This window comes from Taeniopygia guttata, chromosome Z, assembly GCF_048771995.1.
Source record: "Taeniopygia guttata chromosome Z, bTaeGut7.mat, whole genome shotgun sequence".
NCBI lineage: Eukaryota > Metazoa > Chordata > Aves > Passeriformes > Estrildidae > Taeniopygia > Taeniopygia guttata.
In genome coordinates, this window is record NC_133063.1 from 35,802,114 (window position 1) to 35,815,627 (window position 13,514).

General features: G+C 54.4%; 1 protein-coding gene across 1 annotated transcript; it reads left to right on the forward strand.

The window, feature by feature from the left end:
* The first annotated feature begins 1,167 nt into the window (after nucleotides 1-1,167).
* LOC140681900 (uncharacterized) lies at nucleotides 1,168-9,516 on the forward strand. Its single transcript, XM_072922575.1, has 2 exons — nucleotides 1,168-1,945; nucleotides 7,860-9,516. Exon 2 carries the CDS (start codon nucleotides 7,867-7,869, stop codon nucleotides 9,226-9,228), a length of 1,362 nt encoding a protein of 453 aa, XP_072778676.1. The 5' UTR covers nucleotides 1,168-1,945; nucleotides 7,860-7,866; the 3' UTR covers nucleotides 9,229-9,516.
* The last annotated feature ends 3,998 nt before the right edge of the window (nucleotides 9,517-13,514 follow it).

A 13,514-nucleotide genomic window follows, 5' to 3' on the forward strand; every position in this document is an offset into this window, starting at 1 on the left:
GTAGTCTGCGTCTCTAGTGGACTACATTCTAGCGAAAAGCATTTCCAGTGTGTCTCGCAGGGAAAAAGCTTACCAGCAGAGTGTACGTATCTCGCTCTTTCCAAGAAACATGGATTTGCTGAACACTCCGAAAAAACTTCTCTCTCCTAGGCAAAGTCCAAACTGTTGTCAGACGTCTGTGCTTGCTGTTTTCCACTGCCCAGCTTGTTGCACTAGCGTGCACAGCTCACCCTGGCATTCAGTGCACAGTGAAGGCATTTGTAAAAAACCAGTTACTCCAGACTCCCAAACACAAGGCACTTTTTATGTCCTTGCTTCCTGGCAAACTCAGCGCAGCTCTTCTTTTCTGCAGCTGCCATCGAGTTCTCTGCATCTCGGAAGCTCAGGGCACGAGCGAGAATTCTCTAGGACATCTGCATCAGGACCAAGTCAAAACCCAGAAAAGTCGTCCTGGAACACCTGCCAGAAGCATGCCAGTGGTGAATTGAAAGGGCAGGCAGCTGCAGCCACCGTGCTCTAGCAGTGCCAAGGCTGCGCACAGAAACCAGCTTCGATCTTCCCCTCTCAGAAGCCAACCGCTCTTCCCGGCTGCCGGCGGCGATGCAGCGGCTACTAGGTTCACCGCTGACGTGAACCGCACTTGTAGGCTGCAAAGCGCGGCTTCGGCAGAAAGACGCCGGCAACCGCCGCTTTCCTCCAGACAGCTGCGGAGAGCCGTAGTCTGCGTCTCTAGTGGACTACATTCTAGCAAAAAGAATTTCCAGTGTGTCTCGCAGGGAGAAAGCTTACCAGCACTGTGCACGTATTTCGCTCTCTCCAAGAAACATGGATTTGCTGAACTCTCCGAAAACACTGCCCTTTCCTAGGCAAGTTAACAGCTGCTGTGAGACGTCTGTGCTCTCTCTTTTCTGCTGCCCAGCTCGTTGCAGTAGGGTGCACAGCTCACCCTGGCATTCAGTGCACAGTGAAGGCAATTGCAAAAAACCAGTAGCTGCTCACTCCCAAATACAAGGCGCTGTCTATGTCCTTGCTTCCCAACAAACTCAGCGCAGCTCTTCTTTTCTGCAGCTGCCCTCGAAATCTCTGCATTTCGGTAGCTCAGGGCATGAACAAGAATCTCCAGGACGTCTGCATCAGGACCAAGTCATGTGGGAGGGGGTGTGGCTGGTGACCTCCCTGCCTTGCCATGGGAGGCCACAGATGTGTAGTTTTCCCGCCTCCCAAGTTGTCTGTTATCTGTTCTCCCTTCCCCCAGTTTATGTCAATCATTTTGTACTCCTTCCCTTTGTTCTGGAAAGTTCCAAGTCCTTTGTACCCCCATTGGTTCCTCCCCCGAAACCACTCCTTCCCTTTATCCCAGTTGGCCGTTGCCATGTCACTCTCCGTTGACTCCACCCTCATACCCTCACCCGGTTGGATGCTCTACCCCTTGACCCTCCTCCCCTGTAACTGTTATATACCCTGCCCCGCCCTGGTTCGGGGCTCTCAGAGCTGGCTCGCCCTCTGAGTGGTTGCGTCCCTTCACCCTCCTTCGCCTTCCCTTTGAGAAGCCCTCAGAATAAAGCCGCCTGAGAGACTCCCGTCTGGTGGAAGACTCCTTCTCTTTATTACCACCATAGCGTGCCCGAAGTCCCCGACTCAGTCGGAGCGGACCGGCCACGCTATAACTGGCGCCCGAACACGCTGACCCCTGCACGGAGTCAAGCGGAGAGCGTCTCCTCGACAGCTTCGACTCCGTGAGCCAGCTGCCCGAGGAATTCAAGCGCCGTTCGGACCCGGTTCCACGGACGACGGTGCTTCGTTTTAAGAAGACCCTTCGCCTCGTGGGCTGCAGACACCCGGAGGAGCAGGAACAGCAGCTTCGCGGAAGCTCCTTCGCACTCCGGACCTGCAGCGCTTCCACCCCCCATTGAGGCCATCTTCTTTTCGACGGGCGTCCTTTGTGGTGAGTTTTTCGTGCCCCGTCTGGCACCTGACCCCGTCTCTTTTCTTTTCTGTTCTCCTTTGCCTCTTTGGGGAATTTTTTAGCCGTTTTGACATAATGGGCAACCGTATGTCTCCGGCTCGGCGGGATTTCTATTCCCATGTTAAGTCATCCCTCGTTTTGGGAAATATTTCTTTTAACAAAAGGGATTTAAAAGCCTTAATTAATTTAATTTTTGACCACCTTCCTGACACTGCGCAGGAAGATTTCAACTCGGTTCAGTTTTGGGGAAAAGTTGGGCGTTTATTATACGATTTACAAGTTAAGGGGAATTTTAAAGTGGGACGTTTCTTTCCTTTATTTCATTCTATTTTTACGTTATTTAAACAAAAACGGGAGAGTTGGGCCCCCAGTTTTCCTAACCCTCATTCCGTCCCCCCCACTCCTAACCCTTTTTCCCCTAAGGGTGGGTCGGGCAGCAGACCCTGCCAAAGTCCGGCACAGGGTTGCCACCGTCTCCCTGCTGCTCCCCGTCCCATCCTGTCCTCTTTTCGACCTGGGACTGGCCACCCCAGTTCGACCCTTTCCTCGCCCCAAGACCCTCAGACCCCTGTTCCTAGTTTAAAACCCTGCTGTTCTATTCCAAATCTGTGCCAGCATCCACCACAAAATGGCGCCGGCCGCATGGCCGAGCTGGCATCAGAAGCGCCACAAAATGGCGTCCCAGCTCCTCCCTACTCCCCTCGGGTTCCCGCCATTTCCCCATTGACCCCGCCTCCGTCGAGTGCCGCCCCTGCGTCGGGTCCCGCCCCGTCTGATGCGTCGATGGTGTCATCGTCGGGACCCGCCCCTTCCGTCCCCTTGACCGCGCCCCTGGGTGTGCCCCCGGTGGGAGGGACCGGCCTACAGGAAGGCCACACCCCTGTGGGTGGGAACTCCCTGCCGGAAGGCCCCGCCCCGGGAGGTGGGCCTAGTCCCGCCTCCCCCTCTCCAGCCACTTCCGGTTCCCACGCTACCGGAACCGGAAGTCGGCCTGGCCGGAAGCAGGCCATCTTGGCCTGTAGGGCTCCACGCCACCGGAGCCCAACGGTCAGGGAGAGGTTCAAGGCCCTCACCCGTCCTGCCTCATCCTCTGAAGAGGATGAGGACAGTGACGGCCCCCGGCCCATACCTAGGCCGGGAGGCGGGTGGGCTAAGATACGGGCAGCGGCCATCGAGGACGGGGACTTAGACCTAGCACGTGACCTCGGGCCTTTCGCGGCACCGGTGGTAAGGGAGAGGGGAAAGCGGCCCCGGTGGGAACAAGTACCATATGCTGAGGTGAAGGAGCTGAGGAAAGCGGCCAAAGATTATGGCCGCGAATCGCCATTTTTTAAAAATGTTCTGGACCTCACCTTTTCTGGACGGACATTAGTCCAGCATGATATCAAATACATTGCCAAGTCCCTGCTGTCCCCCACGGAACTCCTGCTTTGGGAGGTTCAGTGGAAAAAGCTACTGAAACCTCTCATTATAAAGCACAACCTAGCAGAGACCCTGGGCACAGGCGACGAGGTAATGGAGGCTATTGCGGGAGATGGAGAGTTCGGCCAGCCAGAGGACCAGATCCAACTACCAATACCGCTCCTCGATGACATCAGAGAGGCTGGCCGTGCCGCGCTGCTGAAAATCCCGGACGGCAGAACTCCCTCCCAAAGTTTTTCAACTATTCTCCAAGGACCGGACGAGTCATTCATCAAATTTGTCGACCGCCTCAGAGAGGCCATAGAAAAGCAGATAGAGCACCCTGCGGCACGGGAAGAGCTCCTCCGAAAGATGGCAGTGACCAACGCCTCTGCGGAAACAAAGAAGATCTTGAGGGCGTTACCGCAGGACCCCGAGCCCACCATCACCCAGATGGTGGAGGCGTGCGTCAAGGCAACATCCACCGAGGTAACGGTCGCCATGGCAGTGAGTAAAGGGGTAGGGGAGGCAATGTTGAACCTGAACACTGTGCGCTGCTTCGGGTGTGGCCAGATGGGCCACATACAAGCGAACTGTCCACACTGGCCCCCGGAGCAGTTTTACAACCCGTATATGCCTTCCCCAAGACCCCCACCCAGGAACTCTTTCCCGCCATACCAGCCGGCGGGAAACGGGCCACGGAGCGCGAGGAGGGGCCGCGTGAGGACAACAAATGGCCCTTCTCAGCGCCCGAGCCTCCCTACTATCCGGGAGGACCAATGGCCCAGGGGACAGTTTCGGAGGATTGGCGGAGCACCGACGACGGACTTCGCCTCCTCCGAAGAACGGCCAACTTAGATCCCGGCCGCCGCCAGGTCCTCAAGAGCTCCATGACTGTCACCTTCCAGGATGAGGACCTGGTGAGAATCCCCGCGGGGTTCCTGGAGCCCCCTCACTGTCAGGGCGAAGCGACCGTCCTCATCGTCGGAGACGCAAGGCACACACCCGACAGGATCTCCATCATCCCTGAAGTGGTGTGTGTCCCACCGGGGTCCGAGGTAACGGTCTCGGTCATCTGCCATGAGCCCCCCTACACCTTGGGCAGAGGACTCCCCTTCGCCCTGCTCTATCTGCTGGACTCAGACGACCTCTCTGGACGAGACTCAGAACAAGACATTCATGTGTTTCTTACTCAAAATGTGACTAAAGAGAGACCAATAATCCGAACTGTGCTTTCTTTACAGGGAAAGTCGGTGGCGATGAACCTGATGGCAGACACTGGGGCGGATGTCACCATCATTCCCAGGTCAAAGTGGCCCCGCGACTGGGAGTTGGTGCCCCCTTGTGGCACAATCTCCGGAGTGGGCGGAGCTGTCAATTCCATGCGCAGCCGACGCTTGGTAAGTGTGGAGGGACCTGAGGGACAGATAGCCACAATTCGACCTTTTGTGGTTTCTTCCAACATCATGCTATTAGGCAGGGACGTATTGTCCCAGTGGGGTGCCCGCCTTGACATCCCTAGCCCTGCGTGGGATTTTTAGTATGGGCCACTGCGGAGCGCACCTCCCCACCGTTGAATTGGAAGACCGATGTTCCGGTGTGGGTGGATCAGTGGCCCCTTGTGGAGGAGAAATTAAAGGCGCTCAACAAACTTGTTGAGGAGCAGGTGCGCCTTGGGCATTTAATACCCTCCACCAGCCCTTGGAACACCCCTGTCTTTGTAATTAAAAAACCAGGCAAAGACAAGTGGCGCCTGCTCCAGGACCTCCGCAGGGTAAATGATGTCATTGAAGACATGGGCCCCCTCCAGCCTGGGCTTCCCTCACCCTCCATGCTTCCCCGGGATTGGCAGCTCGCAGTCATTGATATCAAGGACTGCTTTTTTAACATCCCCTTGTATCCTGGAGATGCCCCCAGGTTCGCCTTTTCCGTACCATCCATCAATCGGGCGGAACCTTATAAAAGGTATCAATGGACCACCTTGCCCCAGGGAATGAAAAATTCTCCAGTGCTCTGCCAAACCTTTGTAGCACAGGTTCTTTCGCCAGTCCGCCGACTTTTCCCTGAAGCCATTATCTTACACTACATGGACGATGTTCTTGTCTGCGCGGAGACGACCACCTACCTCCGCGCAGCACTCAATAAGACAATAAAAGCCATCAAGGATGCGGGTTTCCAGATTGCGGAGGAGAAGATCCAGCTCTCCGCCCCATGGAAGTACTTGGGCATCACCATCACGGGAAGGACCGTCGCGCCCCAGTCTGTGACCATCAAAGACGACCCACGGACCCTGCGGGATCTGCAGCAGATCTGCGGCACCATCACGTGGATCCGACCTCTCCTGGGACTCACCACGGAGGAACTGTCGCCCCTCTTCGAACTTCTGCGAGGAGACGGCGACCTGGCTTCTCCACGCGAGCTGACACCTGCCGCGAAGGGAGCCCTGGAGAGAGTCGCGGAGGCCATCAGATCCCGCCAGGCGCACCGTGTGGACCGGGTCCTTCCCATTACCCTTGCCATCTTGGGTAAGTGCCCAAACTTCCATGGGTTGCTGTTTCAGTGGGATGCTGGGCGTAAGGACCCACTCCTTATCATCGAGTGGCTGTTCCTTCCGCACCAGCCTCCAAAGACCATCTCCACACCCGCTGAATTGATGGCCAAACTTATCATTAAAGGCAGGCAACGCCTCCGGACCCTCGCAGGGTGCGATCCGGCGTGCATTTATGTCCCTTTAAATCTGGAACAATTGGAGTCTCTTCTGCAAACAAATGAAAACCTCCAAATTTCCTTGGATAGCTATCCTGGCCAAATCTCCATACATTATCCTAAACATAAACTGTTTAAGGATACCTTCTATTTGGCTCCAAAATCTTACAAAAGTAAAACACCAATTAAAGATGCTCTCACAGTGTTCACTGATGGGTCGGGAAAATCCCACAAATCAGTGATCACTTGGAAGGACCCGGAGAGTCAGAAGTGGGAGTCTGACATCCAAATCATTGAGGGTTCCCCCCAGATCGCAGAACTTGCTGCGGTCGTGAGAGCATTCAAGAAATTCCAACAACCTTTCAATTTAGTTACCGATTCGGCGTATGTAGCCGGGATAGCAGAGCGGGCAGAACACGCCATGCTCAAAGAAATTCAAAACAAAAAACTGTTCGGGTTGCTCACGGAATTAATTTGGCTGATCTCCCACCGCGAGCAACCCTATCACATAATGCACGTCCGGGCGCACACAGACCTGCCAGGAGCCATCGCTGAGGGTAACCGGAGGGCAGACCATTTAGCAGCGGTTGTCGCCACCACCTCTTCTGTACATTCAATCACCAATACCATCCCAGACATTTTTGCACAGGCAAGGCTCAGTCATGCGTTCTTCCACCAAAACGCTCCTGCCCTTGCCAGGCAATTCAAAATCTCCAAAGAGCAGGCCAAGGCCATCCTCGCCACTTGCCCCAGCTGTCAGTCCCTCGCCCTTCCACCAGTGGCGTCAGGGGTTAATCCCCGGGGACTGGGAGCTTTGGAGCTGTGGCAGATGGATGTGACACATTACAACGCTTTTGGCCGTCTCAAATACATCCACGTGTCAATAGACACATTTTCAGGTGCCATCTTCGCCTCTCTCCATACTGGAGAAAAGACGAAAGATGCGAAAAAACACTTATTCATGGCATTCGCGACACTGGGAGTCCCGAAGGCAATTAAGACCGACAACGGCCCGGGACTCACCTCAAAACAATTTGAACTGTTCTTGCAGCAATGGGGCATCAAACATACCACCGGCATTCCACATAATCCCACAGGGCAGGCCATAGTGGAGCGCTCCCACAAAGAACTCAAAAGATTGCTCGATCAGCAACATGACGCGGCGTTGTCCATGACTCCGGTCGAGCGCCTTTGTAAGGCACTTTATGTACTGAATTTCTTAAACTGCACCGACCGTGAGCCAGACCCGCCTGTCATCAGGCACTTTACGAACACCACGCGAGCACTTTTAAAGGAGCGCCCACCGGTCCTTGTCCGGGACCCGGAATCCCGAGCTATCACAGGGCCCTTTCCCTTAATAACCTGGGGGAGAGGGTATGCCTGTGTTTCAACAGCTCATGGCCCAAAGTGGATTCCGGGGAAATACGTGAAGCCATTCCTAGAAGATGCCCCAGCTGCGGAACCACCGTCGCCACAGAACCCACAGGCTGCGTCTCCCACAACACCGGACGACGCGGTCGCATGGAAAAGACGACGAACGAAGAGGACCGGGAGCCGTCCCAACTTGGTGTCCCGAGTCCTCATCACCAGACTGTACCACTCACCGGACTCGACATCTAAAGATACCCCATCCCCTCCAGTTACCTTTCCCTTACCCCCTTACCTTACCCGCTTTCCCTATACCCCTGTGCCCTAAAGTTGTTCCCTTTTTTAACCCAAAAGGGGGAGCTGGGAGGGGAGGGAATCAAACCTTTTCTGTTATTTACGTTTTCTCTCGTGTTAATAGAATAAGGATGGCTGCCCACATGTCACCAATCCGGGAGAAACATCAGGAATCGCCCCACTGCACCCAGCTGGCCGTCGCCGTGGCCTTCGTCATCCTGTGGCTACAAGCGGCGGACGGCTGGATTGTTCAGCAGCCGAAGGAAAACGTGTGGGTCACGCTTGCCAAGTCCTTGCAGCAGGACAATCTATGTTTGGCCATGGGCAGTGTGGACAATCCCCTGTCCACATGCCTGGTGGGGGTTCCCCTGGTTGCCGACGATTGGCCAGTTTTCAACTCCGACCTACTCCGAACCACGGGTAAGAGACCCAACCCGGTCGACACTTGGGACGAGTGGACCAAAATTCTATCGAACAGTAAAGAGGAACCCCAAGAATTGGACTTGCTGGGGTCCTCTCACGCAGAATACTGCGTCAAATTTTATTATAGAAGGCCAAGTCAGAATTGGCATGGACTTGACTTGGCCAAGAATACGTATAGAAAAGACGTTACACCTTTGAGCAAAAAATATAATAGCCAAACCTGGTGCAATTACACCAGCCAGGTGGTTTCGGTCTCGTCCACACGTCCTAAGGTGTTGCCCAAGGGGATGTTTCTTATCTGTGGGGACAGAGTGTGGTCAGGCATCCCATCTCGGCTCCAGGGAGGACCATGTAGCCTTGGCAAGCTTGCGACTCTAACTCCAAATAAAACCCAGATTTTAGAATGGAGGAAGGAAAAACAATTGGCCCGCAAGAAACGTTCATACGACCAATTCGATTCAAATTGTGATTCACAGTTGTACAATTGGGGCAAGACAAAGAGAATCGCTGCGTCCATATTCCTTCCGTGGTACGCAGCAGCAAAAGCCCTTGGTGAGCTTTCTCACCTGGAGTGTTGGGTAAACAAGAATGCCAACGCTACGTCGGCCGCCCTCTCAGACCTCTTGGCGGACGAACAGACCACCAGGCACGCAACCCTACAAAATCGGGCTGCTATAGACTTTTTACTCTTAGCCCATGGCCACAGCTGCGAGGACTTTGACGGGTTGTGCTGCTTCAACCTGTCATCGAGAAGCAAATCCATTCAGGCCCACATCCAACAGATAAAAGAGCAAGTAAAGGATTTAAAGACTGAGAACCCATCGGCTGCTGACCCAATAGACAAGACATTCTCGCAGTGGGGCATCCCAGGATGGGCAGCCCCCATCGTGAAAGGACTTATTTGGATTTTAGTTATTATTTTCCTTATTTTCGTTGCTTTAACCATTTTTAAACAATATTTAGTTAAGACTTTCGGTTCCGCTTATTTAGTTAATAAAGACGGGGGAGATGTGGGAGGGGGTGTGGCTGGTGACCTCCCTGCCTTGCCATGGGAGGCCACAGATGTGTAGTTTTCCCGCCTCCCAAGTTGTCTGTTATCTGTTCTCCCTTCCCCCAGTTTATGTCAATCATTTTGTACTCCTTCCCTTTGTTCTGGAAAGTTCCAAGTCCTTTGTACCCCCATTGGTTCCTCCCCCGAAACCACTCCTTCCCTTTATCCCAGTTGGCCGTTGCCATGTCACTCTCCGTTGACTCCACCCTCATACCCTCACCCGGTTGGATGCTCTACCCCTTGACCCTCCTCCCCTGTAACTGTTATATACCCTGCCCCGCCCTGGTTCGGGGCTCTCAGAGCTGGCTCGCCCTCCGAGTGGTTGCGTCCCTTCACCCTCCTTCGCCTTCCCTTTGAGAAGCCCTCAGAATAAAGCCGCCTGAGAGACTCCCGTCTGGTGGAAGACTCCTTCTCTTTATTACCACCATAGCGTGCCCGAAGTCCCCGACTCAGTCGGAGCGGACCGGCCACGCTATAAAGTCAAAACCCAGGAAAGTCGTCCTGGAACACCTGCCAGAAGTATGCTAGAGGTAAATTGAAAGGGCAGGCAGCTGCAGCCACTGTCCTCTTGCAGTCTGAAGGCTGCGCACACAAGCCGCTTTTGATATTCGCCTCTCAGAAGCCAACCGCTCTCCCCGTCTGCCGGAGGCGAAGAAGAGGCTACTAGGTGCACCGCTGACGTGAACCGCACTTGTAGGCTGCAAAGCGCGGCTTCGGCTGAAAGACGCCGTGGACCGGCGCTTTCCTCCAGACAGCTGCGGGGAGCCGTAGTCTGCGTCTCTAGTGGACTACATTCTTGCGAAAAGCATTTCCAGTGTGTCTCGCAGGGAAAAAGCTTACCAGCAGAGTGTACGTATCTCGCTCTTTCCAAGAAACATGGATTTGCTGAACACTCCGAAAACACTTCTCTCTCCTAGGCAAGCTCCAAACTGCTGTCAGACGTCTGTGCTTGCTGTTTTCCACTGCCCAACTTGTTGCCCTAGAGTGCACAGCTCACCCTGGCATTCAGTGCACAGTGAAGGCATTTGTAAAAAACCAGTAGCTCCAGACTCCCAAACACAAGGCAGTGTTTATGTCCTTGCTTCCTGGCAAACTCAGCGCAGCTCTTCAGTTCTGCAGCTGCCATCGAATTCTCTGTATCTCGGAAGCTCAGGGTAACAACAATAATTCTCCAGGACATCTGCATCAGGACCAAGTCAAAACCCAGGGATGTCGTCCTGGAACACCTGCCAGAAGCATGCCAGAGGTGAATTGAAAGGGCAGGCAGCAGCAGCCACCGTGCTCTAGCAGTGCCAAGGCTGTGCACAGAAACCAGCTTCGATCTTCGCCTCTCAGAAGCCAACCGCTCTCCCCGGCTGCCGGAGGCGACGCAGCGGCTACTAGGTTCACCGCTGACGTGAACCGCACTTGTAGGCTGCAAAGCGCGGCTTCGGCAGAAAGACGCCGGCAACCGCCGCTTTCCTCCAGACAGCTGCGGAGAGCCGTAGTCTGCGTCTCTAGTGGACTACATTCTAGCGAAAAGAATTTCCAGTGTGTCTCGCAGGGAGAAAGCTTACCAGCACTGTGCACGTATTTCACTCTCTCCAAGAAACATGGATTTGCTGAACTCTCCGAAAACACTGCCCTTTCCTAGGCAAGCTTAACAGCTGCTGTGAGACGTCTGTGCTCTCTCTTTTCTGCTGCCCAGCTCGTTGCAGTAGAGTGCACAACCCACCCTGGCATTCAGTGCACAGTGAAGGCAATTGCAAAAAACCAGCAGCTGCCCACTCCCAAACACCAGTCGCTGTCTATGTCCTTGCTTCCCGAGCAACTCAGCGCAGCCCTTCTTTTCTGCAGCTGCCATCGAGTTGTCTGCATCTCGGTAGCTCAGGGCATGAACAAGAATTCGCCAGGACGTCTGCATCAGGACCAAGTCAAAACCCAGGAAAGTCGTCCTGGAACACTTGCCAGAAGCATGCCAGCGGTGAATTGAAAGGGCAGGCAATTGCAGCCACCTTCCTCTAGCAGTCTGAAGGCTGCGCACACAAGCCGCTTTTGATCTTCGCCTCTCAGAAGCCAACCGCTCTCCCCGGCTGCTGGAGGCGAAGAAGCGGGTACTACGTGCACCGCTGACGTGAACTGCACTTGTAGGCTGCAAAGCGCGGCTTCGGCTGAAAGACGCCGTGGACCGGCGCTTTCCTCCAGACAGCTGCGGAGAGCCATAGTCTGCGTCTCTAGTGGACTACATTCTAGCGAAAAGCATTTCCAGCGTGTCTCGCAGGGAGAAAGCTTGCAAGCACAGTGCACGTATCTCGCTCCCTCCAAGAAACATGGATTTGCTGAACACTCCGAAAACACTTCTCTCTCCTAGGCAAGCTTCAAACTGCTGTCAGACGTCTGTGCTTGGTGATTTCCACTGCCCAGCTTGTTGCACTAGAGTGCACAGCTCAGCCTGGCATTCAGTGCACAGTGAAGGCATTTGCAAAAAACCAGTAGCTCCAGACTCCCAAACACAAGGCACTGTTTATGTCCTTGCTTCCTGGCAAACTCAGCGCAGCTCTTCTTTTCTGCAGCTGCCATCTAATTCTCTGTATCTCGAAAGCTCAGGGCAACAACAATAATTCTCCAGGACGTCTGCATCAGGACCAAGTCAAAACCCAGGAAAGTCGTCCTGGAACACCTGCCAGAAGCATGCCAGAGGTGAATTGAAAGGGCAGGCAGCTGCAGCAACCGTGCTCTAGCAGTGCCAAGGCTGCGCACAGAAGCCGGCTTTGTTTTTCGCCTCTCAGAAGCCAACCGCTCTCCCCGGCTGCCGGAGGCGAAGAAGCGGCTACTCTGTGCACTGCTGACGTGAACCACACTTGGAGACTGCGGAGCGCGTCTTCGGCTGAAAGACTCTGTGGACCGGCCCTTTCCTCCAGACAGCTGCGGAGAGGCGTTGTCTGCGTCTCTAGTGGACAGAATAATCGCGAAAAGCTTTTGCAGCGTATCTCGCAGGGATAAAGCTTGCCAGCACAGTGCACGTATCTCGCTCTCTCCCAGAAACATGGATTTGCTGAACACTCCGAAAACACTGCTCTTTCCTAGGCAAGCTTCAAACTGCTGTCAGACGTCTGTGCTTTCTGTTTTCCACTGCCCAGCTCGTTGCACTAGAGTGCACAGCTCACCCTGGCATTCAGTGCACAGTGAAGGCAATTGAGAAAACCCAGCAGCTGCTGACTCCACAACACGACGTGCTGTCTATGTCCTTGCTTCCCGAGCAACTCAGCGCAGCCCTTCTTTTCTGCAGCTGCCATCGAGTTCTCTGCATCTCGGAAGCTCAGGGCATGAACAAGAATTCTCCAGGACGTCTGCATCAGGACGAGGCCAAAACTCAGGAAAGCTGTCCAGGAACTCTTGCCATAAGCATGCCAGCGGTGAATTCAAGGGGCACAAAGCTGCAGCCACCGTCCTCTAGCAGTCTGAAGGCTATGCACACAAGCCGCTTTCGTTCTTCGCCTCTCAGAAGCCACCGCTCTCTCCACCTGCCAGAGGCGAAGAAGCGGCTACTACGTGCACAGCTGACGGGAGCCACAGTTGCAGACTGCGGAGCTACGGCTTCGGCTGAAAGAGACCGTGGACCGGCGCTTCCCTCCGGACAGCTGCGGAGAGGTGTAGTCTCCGTCTCTAGTGGACTGCATCCTAGGGAAAAGCTTTTCCAGTGTGTCTCACAGGGAGAAAGCTTGCCAACATAGTGCACGTATCTCGCTCTCTGCAAGAAACATGGATTTTCTGAACACTCCAAAAACACTGCTCTTTCCTTGGCAAGCTTCAAACTGCTGTCAGACGTCTGTGCTTTCTGTTTTCCACTGCCCAGCTCGTTGCACTAGAGTACACAGCTCACCCTTGCTTTCAGTGCACAGTGAAGGCAATTGCAAAAACCCAGCAGCTGCTGACTCCACAACACCACGTGCTGTCCACGTCCTTGCTTCCTGAGCAACTCAGCGCAGCCCTTCTTTTCTGCAGCCGCCGTCGTGTTCTCTGCATCTCGCAAGCTCTGGGCACGAACAAGAATTCTCCAGGACGTCTGCATGAGGACGAAGTCAATACCCAGGAAAGTTCTCCTGCAACACACGCCATAAGTATTCCTGTGGTGAATTGAACGGGCAGGCAGCTGCTGCCGTTGTTTTCTATCGTTTTCTAGCAGCCCGAAAGCTGCGCACAGAAGCTGGCGTCGATCTTCGCCTCTTAGAAGCCACCATTCTCTCCAGCTGCCGGAGGCGAAGAAGCGGCTACTTTTTGCACAGATGAAGGGAGCGGCAGCCATAGGCTCCAGAGTGCGGCTTC

Coding starts and splice junctions, on each gene's coding strand:
- LOC140681900 (XM_072922575.1), top strand. CDS start 7,867: ATGGCTGCCCACATGTCACCAATCCGGGAGAAACATCAGGAATCGCCC.